Source organism: Lichenostomus cassidix, chromosome 6, assembly GCF_008360975.1.
Source record: "Lichenostomus cassidix isolate B80296 chromosome 6, HeHo_3.0, whole genome shotgun sequence".
Lineage (NCBI taxonomy): Eukaryota > Metazoa > Chordata > Aves > Passeriformes > Meliphagidae > Lichenostomus > Lichenostomus cassidix.
Genome location: NC_139487.1, coordinates 29,666,755 through 29,686,324, shown reverse-complemented (window position 1 = coordinate 29,686,324; position 19,570 = coordinate 29,666,755). Strand labels below are relative to the sequence as shown.

Genomic DNA, 19,570 nt, shown 5'->3' with positions numbered 1-19,570 from the left:
ATCATTGGAGAAAGCAGTGCCAGCATGAAGGGGGAAAAGGAAAATCTAGGCAAGCAATTAAAAGCCTGCCAGTCTGTCCTCACAATATGTAAAACTTAGGAAGGCATTGTGGAGTGTGGGTGAGGGGCAGTCAAGAATTTGGGAGATTAAAGGAAATGAAGTAACCTACAACATACCTACTTCAGAGTGCGAATTTTACTGACCCTTTACCTGTCCTGGAGAATAATTAATCTTCTAGACAAGCAAGGCCATTTTATGGCTTTCAGGTCAGGCATGATCTGCCAGAACCTTTCCCAAGGTCTGCAGGTAAATCTTCCTATTCAGCTCTGTCAGTGGGAATACGCAGGCTGGGATTAGTGCTGGCAGGGAAAGCTGGTACCTCCCAGCTCTCAAGAGTGTTGGAATATTGCTGCCAGGGAGCAAGGTCTTGAGACTGTTTCTGCATTTTAGCCCCCTTGTTGCTGTTGAGAGAAGTCATGGAGTAGGTGATGCCCAATGCAGAGAGGTACATGGCATAATAAAAGCAGATTTACAATATATTTTTAATTTGGGCATGTGTTTCTAAATGCTGTTTTATTTGGAAGAGGTAAGTGACTCTGCAGATACTCTAGAATGGTAAGACTGAAAAAGACCTTGAGATCATCTAATCTAAATTAAGGCAGTTAAAACTTGTTGTGTCTGCTGTAGAGATTAAGAAATTATTCCTTGCAGCATCCTGTTTTCATAGCTGGAGACACACCCAGCTGTTTTCCCCTCCCAGTCTCTTCAGTCTGTATTCATCTATGGTATTTTCCAAAACCATGCTCATTTTATTGTACATACCTATCTTGAAGAGCAATATCCAGAACTCTGCTCACTTTATAGTACTATAACTGAGACTTTATGAATGCTGAACACAGGTTGTACAAACATTGATATATCCCAGTATTGTGTTTATATTTTTACAGCATGACACTGTTAACTCAGTCCATTAATTCAACCTAACCTCTCTTTTCCCACGGAATTCCTCCTTAGCCACTCGGTATTTTTGCTGTTGACTTCTGCCTACGTGCAGTGTTTTGCATGTCATCTTTTTTTCTCAGAACACTTGTCCAGTTTGCCTTTTTGTCCTCTAATATAATTTGCAGTCCCATCAAGCTGGTTGGTTGTCAATTTAATAAATGTATTCTCTGTTCCATGATCTGGGTCACTAATAAAAATAGTGAGTAAGACAAGACCCAGTGTAGGTGACTTTGGGAACTGCATTCTACATACATATTTTGACAGATAATTAGTGGTGATTTCTGAATGTTTGGGGGTTTTTTTTGGTTCATTCTTTCTTTTTTCTTGATATGCATCTACATTGGTTTCATTTGGGTCTAATGTGTTTAGCTTGCATGCGTGATTATCATAGGAGGCAGAGTGTCAGGATACAGATCTGCTTCTCAAGCCTGCTTTTCTATTTGGCAAGGAAGTTTGCTTTGATTATGGTTTGGTTTTTTTTTTTTTTTTTTTAAATTTAACGCTGCCTTTTACTCATGGTCTTGTATTCTCTAAAGTCTTTACAAATAGACTGGTTATAGCTACTGTGTGTTTCCTCCCTCTGCCCTTAATCCTGATCTACTCTTGCCATCAGCACCTTGAAATGCTATATCATGGACCCACTTGAATAAAACCTTTGGTTGGCTTTGTTGTGAAGCAAGAAAATGTAATTAATATCATTCATCTAGACTTTTGAAATGCACTCCACAGTATGTCAAGCAATGAACAATCAGAGGAAGCCTGGCATTAGTAGAGTGAACAGTAAATTAAGTAGGAATGAGTTTATAAGATGTTGGCTACGTGGTGTTGAAATAGGTGGAGCGGTGTAGTGGTGAAATAGTTCTGTCTGCCTATAGTTGTTAGCACATTTTGGGAATGACTTGCTTTGTGTTTTTACTAAAATGTAAATTCGATTAAATCAGTAGATGGTGCAGAATAGGAGAAGCCCTTAACACAGAGGATGAGGGCTTTTTATGCAACTAAAATGGAATGTCCTTGAGAAACAAAGTAATAAAAATGGAACAAAACGTCACTGCATAAAAAAGAAAGTGGTGGATTTAGGAGCAGATGGCAAATGTAGACAAGAGCTTATCCAGCGGAAGCACTGGCAAGGAGAATGTTTGAGCCTTCTGGCCAGTCAGAGCAGGACTGTGAACCTGCTGGGTGATGTCGAGCTGATCGCAGGTGTGACTCGGGGATGTGTGAGAACAGAGGCATGTTTGTGTCCCCCTAGAGCTGCCCCTGAGAGCCCTTTTACACTAACAGGCATAATTCTGCTCAGCCATGCTGGAGAAAAAGAAATTGAAGCCAAACAGGATACTGGGGAGGACGATGAGGATAACCAGAGCATAGAATACAATCTAATATGAGAGACTACATGGAAGCAGAAAATGTAGGTTAGTAACACTGCCATGTATGCTAGTATGGGAGGAATGAGGGAATATAATCATTGCTATTAACAAATCTTGGAGATAAATACTGTCTGATCTACTATACAAATGGATCCAGAAGATTCCAAATTCACAATACAGACCTGAGAAAAAACTTGGAAAAAATGCAGCAGAATACATTGCTTCTTTCTAAAATACCAGTAAGTTTGAACTTAGAAAAGCGTTTCACATTTAGTAGGAAACTTCGAAGTGAGACATGTTTGTGTGACCTTTCAGAGACCCTAGAGAAAGGAGATGAACAAGATCTGGATCATTTTGATTTTATCTTTAAACTCACAGCTGTCACAGTTTGAAGATGAGTGAATTTATAAAAAGCGGAAAACTTGTTATCTCGGAGAGAAATACTTTGAACACCATCTGTCCTGTGTTTTCCTGAAAGGAAAAAAGTGTTTGTCCATCAAGGTTGCTACTGGACAAGCATGTAGGGCAGATGTGAGAATCTAAAAATAGCATTGGAGGGGGGAGGAATCCATTATGATATCTAGGTTATTTTCTAATTTGTTTACTAGATAGACTGATGGTGTTTCAACATTATTTCAGCATTATCCTGATGCTGGGATATATTGACTAAAACCCCGTCTGTTCCATCAGACTTTTTATTATCAAATGTAAACTTTTAACCTCACCTTCTTAGTGGCTTATGCCTATAAGGGTTTTTTATTTGAGAAGTTCTCCCAAGCCTTTAATGCTGTAGATTCAGGAATCAAACCAGTGTACTAGCAACTGTATCTGTGTAGGAGGTCTGACAGAGTTACAGTATGATTATGAAATAATCATAGCAGGAGAAAATACTGCTCAAGAAGGTTAAAATACATTTCAGTGTTGTCTGACACTTGATTGTTTCTTTCCCTGCCTACACGACACACACAGGTGAGGTGAACAGTCTGATGTTTTTATTTGAGGAGTATATATTAGCATGTTGTCTCAGTAAGATGGAGCTTTTTGTAAAGATAATTAAAACACAACACAGCAGTGTTGCTTAATACTGAAGTGTTAGTGTTGGGCAATATGAAAATACTACTTTTAAGGTACCCTTATGGGTAAAGTGTACATGTTTAAAATATAAAAAGGATGTATTGCAAAACACAGACCAATGTTCCACTATGACCTTACTCCCAACAAGCTGGGACTAAGCACAGAGGCACTGAGTCCAAAATGAGTAATCCTCTCCCACCATGAAGGGCCTTTCCCTGTTACAGGAATTCATAGATAGCCAGATGGAAAGCCTGAAAAACTGGCAAATGGGGTTCCTGCTTTTCTGGAGACAGTGGAAGTAGAAAAGGAGGAAGGAACAGAAGTTGCTGCCTTTTAACTATCCACCAACACCCCTGGACCACCATCTTCCCCCCAGTTCAGAGTATGTTGCAGATTGAATGTGCTTATTCTACAGCTCTTACTGTATCTGACAAACAGTGCAACGCACTGCTGTCAGTAAAAGGGAATAAATAAATGTAAACCTGGAGGAATGGCCCTGAGGAGTCTTTTGCTTCTCAGAAACTGAATCCAAATTTATGTACAGCAACTTTATTCACAAGATAACATGAAGCAGGTATTTCCCTCTTTCAGCTTCTACGATATGTGTTCTTTTAAAATACTGCTTTTTGTCCTTGGTATTTTTTCAGGATTTTTCTGCTTCACTTTCTGTGTGGTTTTGAAGCTTTTCTTATTCCAGATAGCTCCAAACATGAGCTCCTCTTTTATGTATCGAGGTCTGTTTCAAGAGCCAGTTCCACTCCCTGTAGAGACTTAACTGAGCTGTCCCAGCCTACTACTCAAATGACCATTTTATAGCATGATGTCAAGAATACGTTGCATGAGCTGGGTGTGGCATACAGGGAGCATTTGGTGTTGTGAGAGTCGTGGGGCTGTGGGAATGGAAAATAGCAGCACGGGTGTATGCTCAGCACTGCCATAAGAGAGGAAGTGATGCCTGGAGTGTGGCTCCCTCAGAACCACACCCGGATTCGCCTCCGATGGAGCCAGTGGCTTGTTTCCAGGAGGCGTCCCTGGACCAAAGGGCCTGCCAGCAGCCTGAGCAATCCAGGAGCCTCAACTTCAGTGGGAAACTGAGCCTTCTGTGGTGAGGACGCTCCCGAGTTGTTTTGGTGAAGAGCACATAAAAAAAAATGCAAAATAAAATACAATCCATTTAAAAGACAGGAAGATGACTAAGCTGGTGAATAAGATGCTCTAGACAAAGGACAGGGAGTGGCAGGGCAGAGGAACTGAAAAAACAGCAGAATTGGGAAAAAAACCAGTGCTCTGGAAATCTGGGTTAACAAATACCTAGGGGGTAAGATGGAAAAAGGTGAGGCAGGTATTTAAGTTCTGGGGAATAAGAACAGAAAGGGACCTTATGACAGCTAGATCTGGGTGACTCTCAGGAAGCGAGATGAGCTTCTGAGAGGCAGTTGGGAATGTAGTGTGAGAGGGACAGGAAACAGTAGGAGGGTGAAAGGTGGAGTCCTGTTCTGTAATGGACTTCAGTTAATGGGAAGCATGAGAGGGAGACAACAGTGCCGGATGCTGAATCAGAAGAGCAGCAATTCAGTGGATGTAAGAAGCCTGAAGCTGATGTTCTCAATCAGGTTGTTTTTCTGGAGGTGAGGCTGGAAGGAAGCTGGGTAAATGAATGTTACATCCAGTAAGTTATAGGGTAAAAGGATGCGAGAACATTGTAAATGTTGCTGATAGGGTTAGAAGAAGAAGAAAGTAAAGCCAAGAAATGAGTTGGATGGAGTTTGGCATCACTGTGATGGAAGCAAGAAGGCTGAAAAAGCATGAATACTGCAAAACATGGATGGCACCCAAGTTAAAAAGGGTTTGATGAATATTGCAGACAGAGTGTGGGTAAGAACATTATGAACCTGAAGCTGTTTTGCTTGCTTTGTAGAAGACAGAATCTGGTCCCAAGGTTAATGAATGTTGTGGCACATTACCACACTTGAAAACTCACATGAAAGTCCAGGATTTCCATGTCCAATGAGCTCTACAACAAGCACAGAATGAAAAGGGTTCCTTTCTGCACAGAGTTAAAATCTGAGAGTGAGTCAAGGGCAGATGACACACAGAGACAGGCAGATGGGAAATGCAAGGCATTGCTTATGAGGGAAGATGAGGCTTCCATAAAGCAGAGGCCAAGCCATTGTCAAGGTTTCAGAGGTCAATACAGCAAGCAGAGTTTTAAGGAGAAAATGGAAAGATGACAGTGTATCAGCTTTGCAAGTGTTGCCAGTAAATTGTTCCTGAAATTGGTAAATGAGTGATACCAGAATTGGGAGATGCTGTTTCTGAAAGTGCAGAGTGATGTGAAGGGGTTGCTGGGGGAAGGAGTGGATGTTGTGGGCTGGAGGTGTTTGTGGCAGCATTTTGCTTGGTCTGAATATGTGTGCATTTATTAAGGCCAGAATGAAATAGAGAATTAATATAAGCTGGTGCTCTAAACTATGGAGATGGGTAGAAAAATGTGTTTTATAAGCTTTGTTAGAAACACCTGCACCCAGAAGAGAGAAAGAGCAGACACACATAAAGTGACGTGGATGTTACTGGATTTGAGTGAGTGGCAAGGGTCCCAGCATTTTTATTCAACTAATGAGGGAAGGGGGCTTAGGAGAAAATAAGTCTGTTACAGTGATATTTGGCTTAAGACGAGACATCCACAAAGTGATTGCCTATAATGATGATGATTGTTTTTTTTAAGGCCATGCATCTGTTTTTTCTTTTACCACAATTATTGGTCTCCTGTTGCAGCAGGGACACTGATTCAGCCACAGAAGTAGCACCAGTTCACTAACAGAGCTTATTCCCAGAGTTGCATTTACAATACTGGTATGATGAAGTAGATGGGGATGAAGTAATGGGGAAAATTGCACAGTCATGTTGATGCATGCAGCATTAAATCCCATCATGCTTGCCCAGGAAAGGACAAAATTGGCTTTCAAAGTTGATTGAAAACATTGCAAAGATAGGAACCATATTTTAAATAGGATTAATTTGAAATATACAATAAATTCAGTTAGCACTGATATGGGAGTGGATTAATTGCACTGTTGCATGTGCTCATGTACTCTCTCGTCCTCAGCTCCTCAGTTTTGAAAAATTACTGAAGATAGCTTGGTGGAATTTTTGCATGCCTGATTTGCCCACCTCAATAACCAAAAAACGGAGAGTTAAATGAAGAATTTGCCAAACGAACTGGCACCTGAATGCCAGTTACTGCATTTCACATGTTTCAGTTCCAGTAGTAATGATTGTTTCACACACATCAATTCCGCCTTTGGACTTTGGCTTCTGCACTTAAGTACAGGGTCTGAACTCGATGGGTTGCACAAATACATAATGAGAAAGTTAATTTCTCCACTAGCACGAGGCTGACCGTAGTTCTGTCCTTACACTGCACTATTTCTGCAGGAAATATCTGCAGGACTATCACTATGAAACGGTTCTGCTTGCTAAGCAAATGTGGGGCAGCACAGACAGGAAGAAGATAAGTAGAAAAATGCTAATCTAAATGATGCAGACCGATTTAACTAACCTTCATTTGTTTTAAAGTTTAAATATTTACTCATTTGCAATATTTGCATGTGCTCTTTCCTGGCCAGCAGCACTGCGCACGTGGGTTTCTCCGGGGCGGTGTGAGGAAGGAGCAGGTTTGCAGTTCCAGGGCTTCGTTGCCTGCAAGAAACGAAAGGGGGTCACAGCAGAACGCCCGATCCTGTGTGCTGTCGCTTCCCCGGTGCCGGTGCGGCATTCCCGGTGGCCGTAGCTCCCAGCAGGGCCGTGGCAGAGGGCCCGAGGGCTGGCTGCCGGCCAGCCCGCAAGAGCAGGGGCTGCAGCTGCCACCGGCCCCTGCCCGCTCGGCCAGCACTGCTCCACTGAAGAGCCTGCCAGCCTTCTGGAGGGGAAAAATAGCAGGGGAAAAAAAGAGCAGCTCTTGCACAACTGTGCCAGCACAACCCAGCGTGCCTTCCGCCTCAAAGCAAACAAAAAACAAACTGAAAACCTCCAGTGGAGGAAGGCAGAGCCATCCACCACCTGGAATTTTTCATGCAGTCACTAAAAATACAAAACCTGCTCTCTTGCTGTCCTCACATGCGTGCCCTGAGCCTGGGCTATGCTGCAGCACACGGGGGAAGTTACCACTGCGATTTTAGGAAGGGAATGTTTGCGTTTTTCCGTTGATTTTCATGATTATCTGTAGTTCTAGCGATTATCTGCAAAATAGGGCACGCTGTGTTACCAGTAATACATGTATCCTGTGGCAGTGAGCCAAGACAGTAATTGAAGGTCAGGGATTGTTTGTCGAGTGCAGTTCAGTGTGCTGCCTGATTCCATAGGGGACTGGCAGTGCCAAAGAACAAAGGCAGCTCTGTTCTGCAAGCTTATAGTATGGCTTCTTTGACAGAGTTCAGGCCCAATTGTGAGAAGAAGCAAACAGTAGTGAAAAACAGTGCTAAGATAATGTGACTACTAAATAAGCCTTTTAAAAGTGTAGTATTTTGCAAATGTCAAAGTCGGGCTTGGATAGATGGTCATTTTTAAAATTCTTATTTAAAACCTGGTTAGTACCTTTACATGGCACATCTGCTTTGTTAAGAATATACTATTATTTGTTAAGAATATACTAATATCTATTGTGGTAAAATTTGTAAGTCGTAATGATGTAAACATCACTTTATGGTGCCTTAGTGTACTTAACATTTAACAATTGCTCCAGTAGCAAGTTCCTCAGTTCTTTTATACTTCCAAAAGTTGTTTTACCACTTAGTGGATTTTTTCCTGAGGATGTCTTTAAGTGAAACCCTCGGAAATAGAGTTTCTGAGTTAGTATTCCATGCACAGCTGGTGCAACTTGAGAATTTTTAGCAAAATCCCCCTGTGGTAATGAATTGGGGGTGCTGTGCTGGGTATTAATATTCTTTGTTACTAAGTAGCAGTCTATTAATAAAGCTTTGTCCAAACGGGCAAACTTGCCTGTCCTCCAGACAGTCTTGTGATTTGTATTTTAATGGTGTCTGTCTTGGATATTATTAAGGATTGCCTGCTTTGACAGTTGCACTACATACCACACAGCTATCACAGCACCATTAGTTCAAGAGTAGCATGAAGTATGTTGTGCTCTGTAATAGGCATTATTCATTTGTTTGCCTTTCTTGAAATAGCTATTAAGTGTCTGGGCTCTTAAGAGAAATGGTAAAACAAAACCTGAAACTGTCTGAGAAAGGTGGGAATATAGTGGTAGAAGTAATATGTCTTTGGGATGCTCACTACTTCTTGGAGGTAATCTAAAATGTGCTTTAAAAGTTAAACTGAAGATCATACAAGTACAGAATTAAGTTTGGAAAAAATACTTTATTCATTGTTTACTTGGCAAAGTCTGAGTTCCAAGACATTTTCTTGTGTCAGCTATTACTGATAAGGTCAAGTTTTACCCTTCAGAGGTGCTGAGGCCTCTGAAGAACCAAGTCTGTGAAAGACTCCCCTGCTCGTTTGACAAGTGGCCCTGTTGCTGTTGGGTGGCAGAGGACAAGGCACGCTTCTGCTCCAAAGGGGCAACAGCAGTGCAAACTGTAGCCCCAAACCTGGAATAAGGTTGCATTTCAGTCTCTGCTAGTGCATGACCTCTCTCAGTACTGGTGAAAGTGATTGAGGAGTTACTCCCCCTGCAACCCAGGGAGAGGTGGGCTGGAGAATAAGGGAATGAAAGGAAATAGGTCAGAATGGTGTCACTACGATGTTTAATTTTTTCTCTGGAGATAAGGCAGTGCAGCCCCACCATGGTGTGGCCAGGGCAGGAGGTGTATTTTGGGGGAGCCAAAGAGGTTAGCAAGGGCCATGTTCTGCTGGTGGCAGAAGGCAGCCTTTCTGGGGCGAGCCCTGGGGGTACCCCTGAGTGGATGTGGTGAGGGGCTGTGGCAGGGCTGCCGGAAACCAGAGGAGCAACTGTCCGGCCTGGATGGTCAGGAATAGATGGAGCCTGCTGCCTCCCTGCAGCCTTGCTGCCATATAAGGCTGCTCAGCTGCCTTGGGCCAGCGAGGCTGGAAGACCACTTAAAAGGGAAAATCAATACAATAAACCGTCTCTGCTAGTGTCCCTTCCAAGCAAAATCCAGTCTTGCAGATACGTGGTTGAGCATAGGCTGGGCCTGGTTCCTGTCCTGCTTGTGTGTGTGCAGTATCAAGAAGTGGTGTGGAAGAAAACCAGGTTGCTGGAGAAAAGCCTGTGGTGGGTAGAAAGCCTTCCAGTTCTACTTTAATGTTTAGCTGTACCCCAAGTATTTTATTTCAGAGCTTAGTATGTTATAGTATTCTGTGGCTAGCACAGTTTTTCCCATGAGAGGTTTTCTTGTGTTTTGTAAATAAAGATAAAGTTTGGATGTTTTGGAACAGTGTCCCAGAACTTGGGCAGTGCAGGCCTGGCCAATCAGGCCTGGGGGAAGGCTTCTGACTGACCAATCTGGGTGACTTTTGAGAACTCTATAAATGTGATGAAATCAAAACAATAAAGGTCATTCCTTCTTGCCACTGAGAACCGATGCATTCATTACTCTGCTAGCTGCTCAACAGCGACAGTATTCCAGTACACCTTTAAGCTTACATCATTTGGAATAATTCAAGATGAGAACAGAGATGTAGTCATGCATTGATTTCCCATTATTCTCATACTTTCTTGGCAAATGACACGCTTTGTATTTTTTCCATGAAGTGAAAAACGTACAGCTGTTTATGTTTAAAGGGCTTGGGGAAAATAAAAGTCTCTATCTCAACCTCCCTTGTGATTATTTTTTCCTTTTTTTTTTTTTCCCCTTAGTATCCATGTTTGTGTATGTGAGCTAAGCTCAAGGAGTGTATTACAGGTGTTTTTGCTAAATTTCTTTTTGGAAACCATTTTCTAATTACGTAGTGTCCCCTGAACTTTTTCCCCCTGGACTATTCACTTGAAGTTTCCATGTGAATTGTAAACAACTAGTTGGTGACATTAACGTCTATTGGAAAGTGGGAAAACACGTTTAGTTGTTTTGGTTTTTTTTTTGGGGGGGACGTCATCAGGGAGAAAATAGGTTGTATGCTAAGAATGAGGCAATGGTGCTTGAGAAGGTTTTCCATGCGCTCCCGGGCAGTGAGTCTCCGCTGAGCGCTGTGTGCTCTCGCTGAAGGCTCTGCGCTGCGCAGCCCCAGCTCTGGCGGCGCGGGGGGGCGCGGAGCCGCCCACCGCCCTCTGCTCCGGCTGCTCCTGGACCCAAACCAGGCACTGAGCTCATGCCTGACCCGCCCTTCCTCTTTAGTACTTTTTTTTTTTTCCCCCTTGGTTGAATGTAGACGAGCTGCAGCCCTCGCTTGCTGACTTTCCAAAGCCCACCCGCGGGAAGGATAGCGAACAGCTTTCCAAGGGTGGGCTCAGCGCCGAGGGGGCTCGGCGGGAGGAGGAAGCGTCGAGGCTCTAAGTGAGGTCTGAGGTTGCGGCGCGGAGCGGCGGCAGCGGGCGGCTCTCAGCCCCCGACCGCCCCGGCCGCGCTCCCGAGCCGTGGCCACACGTGTCCCGCGACTCCGCCTCCGCAGGACGTGGCCGCGGGCCGCGCCTGCCGAGCGCCGCCCCTTCACGCGGCGTGCTCCCCTCGCCCGGCGCTCGGCTGGGCGCTTCCCTTCCCGGCCCGGCTCCTCCCGCCCCGGCCCCGCGCACCGCGCTCCCGTCCTTATGTAAGCGGCGGCATCGGCAGCGCGCCATGACCCAGCGGCGGGGACGCGCCGGGGCCTCCGCAGAGCGCGCAGCTGCGCGATAGTCCGCGCCGATCCCACAAAGGGCGGGCGGAGAGTCGTCGTCCTCTTCCTCTTTTCCCTCCCCGCCGCCTCCTCCTCCGGCCCCGCCGTCTCCGCCCCCGGCGCGGCCGCCCGGCCCGACCCGGAAGCGGCGCGGCGAGAACCATTTTCCTTGCGAGTTCAAAGGCGGAGGCGGGCGCGGAGGTCCCGCGGGCCGGGCCGCCGGACGAGGTGCGTACCGGCCGCCGGGCGTGTGGGGGGAGGATCCGCCGCTGCGGTTCGGGGGGCGCCTCTGCGGCCACCCCCGCGGAACACACACCCGGAGGACACTTTAACTTTGAGACGGGCGCCTTTGTTTGCTCTCCGAGGCTACTGGGGCGGAACGGGCCGCGCCCCCTGCCCGCGGGGCTGTCGCGGTCCTGCTCCCCCCCCTCCGTCCCGTCCCGTCCCCGCGGAGCAGCTCACGTGACGAACGGGCTCCCGCGGGGGCGCGCGCGGCGCGGCACGCGGCCGGTGGCGGCGGCTTTGTGCGCGGCCCGGCGGGGACGAGAGCGCGGCGATCCCGGGACAGCGTGAGTACCGGGCGCCTCCCGCAGCCGCGCAGTGTGCCCTGCCCCCCTCGGGAAACGGGAGAAAGGGAGCTCGGTAAAATTTCGAGGTTTTGTGGTTTTGGGGTTTTTTTTTTCCTTTCTTCGGTCAAGTTTGTGCCGTTGAGGCCGGGTGCGGGAGCGGCAGGACTCGGTGCCGGCCGTTAACGGCGCGGACCCCGCCGTTAGAACAGCCGCGGGCGCCGTTGGTGCGCGCTGCCATGCGGCCACTCGGGCGGGCAGCGGGCCCGGCTGGCGCTGCTTTCCCCCCGCGTCCCGACGGGTACTTCCTTCTGCCCCCCCGGGAAGGGCTGCGAGAGTTCCGCCCGGAATAACGCCTTGGCTGGAAACGGGCGCTTCCGTAGGGACTGAGGCAGGCTAGTCCGCGAGTGAGGAAACCCCGTGCTCGATTTTAACGTCAGATCTGCTTTACTGATTGTCCGCACTTTTCCAGTTGGTAATTCTGCCTTTGAGTACAAACCATGGCAACAAACAGGCGTTGGAAGAGAGCTTACAGCTATTTTGAGTGATTAAGTGTCATAATGAAAAGGTGCCAGTGTTTGCGCTATTGCAGACTGAACAGCAAGGCTAGAGAACAATATGTGGAAAAGTTTACTGAATAGCACATAAAAATTAAGTTTACGTGATCTTTTCAATTTTTGTGCTTTAAAGAGGAAGAAGTATAGAATGTAGACGTTTTAGTGTAAGAATAGCTTTCTAAATTACATCATTAACTCTTAAAAAGTCTGTTTGGTTTACGACATAAATTCTTCTGGAAAGATTTTTTAAAAAGGGTCACTGCGGTACATGTGCATAGTAGGATGTGCTTTTGTGATGTAGGGAGCAGGCTTGAGGCACAGGGTGCTCAGCTAAGCAGGCTGTGAGCTCCAGCGAGGCAGCTGAGGCAGTAGTACGTGCGGGATGAGCCGGGCAGCAGCTGCGAGCTCAGCTGTAACCCGAGCGTTTGCTGCATTGAGCCTTCTGGGTGTCACAGCCTGGCAGCGCCCAGGCTGCAGCAGCCGAGGTGCGGCGGCTCCTGGAGCCCTGGCCAGTGCCAGGGAACTGCCTGCTCGCATGCTGGAGGCGGATTACCACCACTCCAGCTGCTTAATTGCACTAGGCAGAGGTAAAAATGCATTATGTGCTTGCTCACTACTGCTTCCCTGGGAAAGTGGGTCCTGTGGTTGCTATGGGGGTTTTGGAAAGATAAAAGAGATGAGTTGTATTATTGGGCGTTAGAAAAAGCAGTCACTGAGTAATCTGCTGTATTCTTATTTGGTGAACGCCATTGAATAGTTTTGTGCTTGTTTGCTGTGAAGCGATGGTAATTAACATCTTCTAAAAAATTATTTAAATTTCCAGAAGGTGCAGAATCCAATTCTCAGACTCAGAGCTGTGCCAGCTGCCTCTTGCAGACAGGTTATTTCTTGCCTGAGCTGGGGTAAAATCATGGCGAGGGGGCAGAATAAAAAATACACTTTATTCAGCATCAGGGAACTTGTTAGCAAAGCAATCAAAGAGAGCCTATGTGTGTATGTTCATAGAGCTCCCTTTGGCCAAGGAGGGAAATCTGGTGGGGGGAAAAAGTGGTTGTTTTTTGTGTTTTTTTTCAAGCAGCCACTTAGCATAGTGGTGAAGCCAGATGTCACTTAAAGTTGAGTGCTTGAGTCCTTTGCTTAGTTATGGTCTTTGGGGAATTGGGTTAACACATAAAGCTTCCTTTTACAAGCTACAGGTTTGAAAGAGAGATTTTCATTTACAGAGGTTGAGTTTTTCCTGGTTTCAGTCAGTATGCTTGGTTGTCGTTAAAGTTGTCCTCCACTTTGGGAATGAAAAGAAGGAGCATCTGCATGAAGCTTTGCCTCTGAAAATCTGCAAGGAGCTCATTGGACCTTCTTACCTCTATTTTCATGTCATTACATGCCTCACATGCTTGCCTCTAATAGCTGACTCTTGCTTCCCGTGCTCTTAGTCTGTTTTTCTTTGTGCATGTGTGATATGCAGTGTGAAATTCAGTTATGTCTTCCATCTTAAAATTTTTCAAATCCCTGACCTGTCCTAGATTGGGTATTTCCTTGGTGGCCTACCTATCTCGTGGAACTGATGGAGTCTGGACTTTGCTTTTCCAAGAAGGTGTTTATTAAAGGGTGTTGTTTTGTTGTTCTTTGATAGTGGGAATGGTCTTTTATAGTGTCTGAAAAATCTCAAGTTGTGTGCAGCTGAGCAGCCATCCGCATAGGAGGAAGTGTGTGACATGGCGTGGTTTGGCTTTATTTATTTACATATTTTTCCTCTGTGCTTGTGGGATAGCCTGCATCCTCCACATGCGTATTTTGGGGGCGTTGACCTGTCTAGAGGCATAGATCTATGAAAGTAAGTGAGGAGGCATTACATTTCTTTTCTCAGAATAATCACACTCACGGATCTATATTTGGAACTAGTTCTTTTAATACCAGTAGGAAGATAAACCAGTGGCTCACACATACCTTAATCTGTAGTGTTGTCTGAATCCTGGATGATAACTGCAAGCCACATTCCACACAGTTTCGTTTCAGCTAATAATGTGGTATATCCTGTTGTTTGTAGTCGGAAACGCATTTCTTGACCTGAATAATAGCTCAGAAAGTTAGAAAGGAGCCAGCGTGGAAAAAGTAGAACAGTGTGGGGGAAGACGGGGGGTAGATTAAGAACTGAAATACTGCAATATTGGATTTCTGAAAGAAAAATTTGTCTGCTTACGAGTTTATACACTCAACACTTTGCAATTTCATGATGTGAACTCCACCCTCTCTTAACTCAAACCATTAGCAATACGAGATCCATTATAGCAAAGTGATGCAAGGGCAAAGGCTCTTTCTTAGCTATTAGAGGTTAAATAATTATTTACTATTTGGACTCTGTAGTTGGCATATTATCATATGCACTTGCTCTTCCAGCCCTTTCATCTGGTTACCTATTGCAGAGATGGCTGACTGGCTGAGGGGTTTGGCTTTTTTTCCCTTGCGTTTCTGAGAAAGAGCAGCTGAAGTGAAACCTTAAATAAAATGCAAACAAGCATGCAGTGAATTCAATCTGAGCATTTGTGGAGTTGGATAGATTTATTACAAAGTATAATGTATCTCTCATGAAGTATTCGCTCATTTGTTTAGTAAGTGCCAGAGCTGAAGCTCCAGAGAGACTTGGGTTATATTTAGCCTAATCGCGAGACAACACCTTTGTAAAGTAGGTAATGAAGCCTGATAAAACCTTGAGTGCTCTCTTATGAGCTGCCTGCAGACTGGCTGAGGGTAGGTCACTGGCTCTGCTGCTGCCCTGCTTAGTGGCTTTTGGCAAGTTATGGGATTGCTTTGTGCCTCACTTTCCCCATCTGTAAATAGGTCGTGGTGATGCTGCCTTCCCCTTGTAAGTACTCGGGGTCTGTTGCTGCAGGGTGTTGCATGTGAGCTGTGGTAGCGGCATTTTACAGATGCTGGTGTGGCATTTGCACAATGCTTAATGTGGTTTGACCTGCGTTTGTTTCTCCTCTTTGTCTTTTTCTCCTGCATTTTGAATTTAGAATCGGTCTCAAAAGGCTTTTTTCTTTTCCTGTTTTCCCTCATTACTATTTTTTTGTCCTGTAGAATAACTTTCCTCTATTTTTTTCTGTCCCTCCATGTTTTTTCCCCTTGTATCCTGTATGTTTTTTCTGCCAGTCATCGCTTTTGTTCACCAATGTCTTCCTCCTGCTGTTCCTGTCTTCAGAGCAGCATTTCTCTCCCCTCCATCCGTTGGGATTTCCTTTTCACCTGACTCATCCCCAGCCGGTAGATCCCCGCTCAGTCACGTTCTCCTTGCGCTGCTGTTCCAGGAAACCCAGCCAGCAGGGAAGGGGACCTCCTGCTGGTCCCCTCTCTAGGGAGATCCACTGAAGTCACGGTGCCCTCCCCGCTTGCCTGCTGCATCCTGCTGCACCTGGATGAGGGCAGGGGGTTTGGGCAAAGACTGTACGAGAGTGTTGAGGAGCCTCCCCCTCCTTGCTGCCGTTTCTCCATGCCTGGCTTTTGCAGCAGAGCTGGGAGATTTCCTGCTTCCTCCAGCAGCGAGGGTCATCAGCACCTCGTCCTTCCCAGCACGCGGGGTGAATCAGGAAACCTCCTGGCCCTGCTGCGAAATGCCTGTGTCTGGTGCTGTGGGCTTGGAAGGCGTTGTGCTGGAGCAGCCGGTTGCTGCAGGGAGGAGCGGCTGCGGGGGCGGTAGGAGCAGAGTCAGAACAGTTCAGAGATGGGCAGGGAAATGAGATGGTTGACTTGAGGCAAGGTGAACGATTTCAGAACAGGAAGGGGGGGGAGCGGTTTCTCGTCTGCAGTCTGCTTCCACTTGAGCCGTCCTTAGTGTAATCACCGCTGTGCTAGCTGGTCCTGCAGGCAGGGAGAGAGGATCTGCGGGCTCAGCTGTGTGTTTAAGATGGAATGGTGCTCCTGTACTTTGAGCTTCTGTGGTAAACACTCTTGCTCAAGCACAGTGAGGGAAAGGAAGAATATATGGTGTAATTCCCTTTTCTAGCTGGTTTTCCACCAACGGCACAAAGGAAGAAAACGACAGAACACAAAATCCTCCTTTCTTCTATTACTAGTAATTGTTATTCTGTTTTAACTTGTTTTGATGGAAGAATGTATCAGTATTTTACAGTTTTGGGGGTGTGATGTGCTGGTGGTTGTTTTCAGTTGCTTAATTTTCTCTTTTGCTCTTGATAGACATTCAAGCCTTTGGTTGGAAAAAGTGTATACAATTCAATTACTGCAGTAGAATTCCTTGTGGACAAACAGCTGGACTTCATAACTGAAGATAGTGCCTTTCAGCCCTATCAGGTAAGAAATTTGACTTAGTGTAAAAATACGATCCATTTAATTTATTTAAAAGCCATGTTTTTAGTACTGTTAAGTGCATTTTATGTTCAAGTTCTGTGTTACAGAAACAATTTCCTATTGATTATTGGCAGAGATTGTTCCTTGTTTTGTGAAAGATTATATTGGGTACTATATATGATTCTAGTTAATCTGATCATGTCAAACAGTACTGTACCACTAATATTATTGTACCACCTTCAATTAAAATGCGTGACCCCTTTAAAGGTTAACCACTATCATTAATTGTAGAGCAGATAGAAAATGGTATTTCTCCTTCTGAAGCTTTCATTTGCACGATTACAGTGATATCCCACTTACTGATTTTTGGGGTTTTTTTGAGAATGAATTGCAGAAAATGTTAAGTTTCTTAAAAAAAGAAACGCTTTTCTTACTATTGTTTTCAAGCCTGCTAAAACTTCCAGTATCCTTGATTTTTATTCCTCTCCATTAATTAGAGTCACAGTAATACATTAATGTGTGTGTATTCAAAGAACAGGAGAATTAGTGATTCTCTCCCCCTTGCTGCTTCAGAAGAAGGCCTAAAAATCTCTTCTATGAGAAAAGGAAAAATACTTGATACTTCAACTTGTGCTGAACTGATTGCAGTTACAATAGCCATAAATTCTTCCTTATGGCTTGGATGGTACACTGCGGTGATACAGAAATAGTACTTAGAGACTTGGAATAACAGATGGCCCTGAATAAATGCTATGTAATTTTGTCCTGACACCCCTTCTTCCCTCCTGCTTCACCAAGATGTTTTTTTTTTCCCAATACCAAATATAGAGCTAGAAAAAGACAAGTGGCTGAGAGAGAATCCTAGGGAAAAGGAGAGGGAGGTTCAGTTCGTGGAAGGACTGGTGCTTTTGTGTGTCTGTGGTGGGGAAGCCAAACAAGTTGAACGTTTCTCGTCAGGGTGAGGTTACATGTTATGACTCGAGCTGCTGGAACAGCTTGGCTCTGCCGCAGAGAACAGTTCCCACTATCAGACCCCATGCTAGCGCCTTCAGCCCTCTAAACCAGCACAGCCTTGATTTTCAAACACAGGAAGGGGGGGACACAGCGCGGGGGAAAGCCTGTGATGTTCGTGAGCTGAGCTGGATTAGCCCAGGGTGCATCCAGTGCTGTGGCTTCCTCTGCAGAGGGGGGTCAGGATGACGCAACTCAGAGTGGGATATCCTCCTTTGGCAGCAGCGACCTCTTAAATCAGCTGAGCCATGAAGTGTAAATTCGCCCTCAGAGTCCAGCCGCAATCTTCCAGATTCATTTTACAAAGCAAATACTGGTGCTAGTGTCTGTCCTTTGCCTGAAATCCGTCAAGATCATGTGTCTGATAACACTCATTCCAGTAACAGTAATCAATCTCCTTTTGGCAGCAGATCATTTCTGAGCTGAGAAAAGCAAACTGAACATAGGAGAACTGCCTTTTGTTAAACAATCCTATTGCCAGGCCTGGCTGGCAGTGACATAGAGATGTCCTATGCATTTTAGGCCCTTCGAAGAACATTAAGTGGTAGAGCATTAGACTCGGAAGCACCTTAATTTGGGAAGGTGCATTCAAGTTGAAGGTGTCATTTTTAAAAATGCGTTGTATGAACAGCTGGCTTCATACTGTCTTAATAAGTAATACTGAATTTAGCAATGTTAGTGACTTCACTTCTCAGAGAGATGTTCCCCAAAAACTGCTACAAAGCAGTAGCCTGTCAAAAACAGTTCCAGAGGTAAGCTTGGTCTCCCTAACTGTTGGCCTTCATTTTTGACACTAAGAGGGCAGCTCTGTAATAGCAATCAGGCTGTTTGCCCCTCTCAGGGAGCAGAGAGCTACTTACTAAAGCTGGAGATGAAGGCTGTTGATCTGTATCCATTGGGAGTAGTTTGGTGACAAGATACCTAAATTGTTTAACATTACAAGAAGTTTGCTGATGGAGATTCCTCTAAGTACTAAGCATCCAGAATTTGCACGTTAACTGGATATTGCTTGGATATCGAGTGTAGAAACATAAAATAGCATTGTGTTCACTGGTGAATAGTGCAAAGATTTCTTTATTTGAATGACTATAAAAAGCTTGAGAAATGCCTTACATAAGAATGTCTCTTTGCAGGGCTGGCACTATCTTGGTGCCAAGTTTTACAAGTTAATTGTGCAGATAAGAGCTTTACTGAATGATAATGTCTTCAAGAGAAGACACAAATATTTTTTTTAAATAAGCAAACTGAATTACGTACTAACATCGTGTTAGACAGAAATTCTATCTTTATTATTGAGACTTATTTTCCTCTCAAAGATACCTGAAGTGGGAGGACTGTCTCTATTCATTTTGCTTGCTGTTTTTTGTTAGTGCTGGAAATCACATCCCTAGCCATTAGTCACTTAATGTAAGGTAGTTTGTACTTGCATGTTTTTCCTGAAAGACCTCTCTTTTCATTGCCATAGAAATAGGTCCTAGATAAATCTTTGGTAGACTTCCGGTTACTATTTGCTTTTCAAAAAAATGGCATTTTTTCTCCCTTGTGTGGTCTGGAATAGCATTGATCTGCTTGTGAGCAAAAGACAGAACTGAGGAATCATTCTTTGTAGAGATGAGTTAACTTTGAGTCTTCTGAAATGTGTTTAGTTTTTGGTTTAAGCTCTCATGGCTGCACATTTTCAATATGAAGTCCTTAGAGACCATGGTGACCTAAACACTTTTTTATTGCATTTTGCTGTTAGTGCCTAAAATTCCATTGTCTTTCTGCCAAAACAAACAAAGTTTGAATCTGTGTGGGAAGACTCCATTTCACTTCAGATACAATTCTTAACTACTGACTAATTTTTCCCATCGTTGTGTAGACTCATAATAGTGGTAATGGGCAGCAGACGAGCATTTGG

The 19,570-nt window shown here is 44.9% G+C and overlaps 1 protein-coding gene across 4 annotated transcripts in view; it reads left to right on the top strand.

Annotated features, from left to right (window-relative positions):
• The window catches only part of JMJD1C (jumonji domain containing 1C), a 158,660-nt gene that overhangs the window by 86,520 nt on the left and 52,570 nt on the right, over positions 1 to 19,570 (top strand). For 2 of the 4 annotated variants that reach the window (XM_085064258.1, XM_085064256.1), the window contains exons 1-2: positions 11,107 to 11,459; positions 16,549 to 16,662. Coding sequence is in view for 1 of the 4 variants with exons in the window: in XM_085064255.1 (XP_084920381.1) it covers positions 16,549 to 16,662 (114 nt within the window). In the remaining 3 variants the exon portion in view is untranslated. Of the gene's footprint in view, positions 1 to 11,106; positions 11,460 to 12,109; positions 12,273 to 16,548; positions 16,663 to 19,570 lie in introns of those variants that run through there. The other 2 variants (XM_085064257.1, XM_085064255.1) reach the window with 2 other exon arrangements.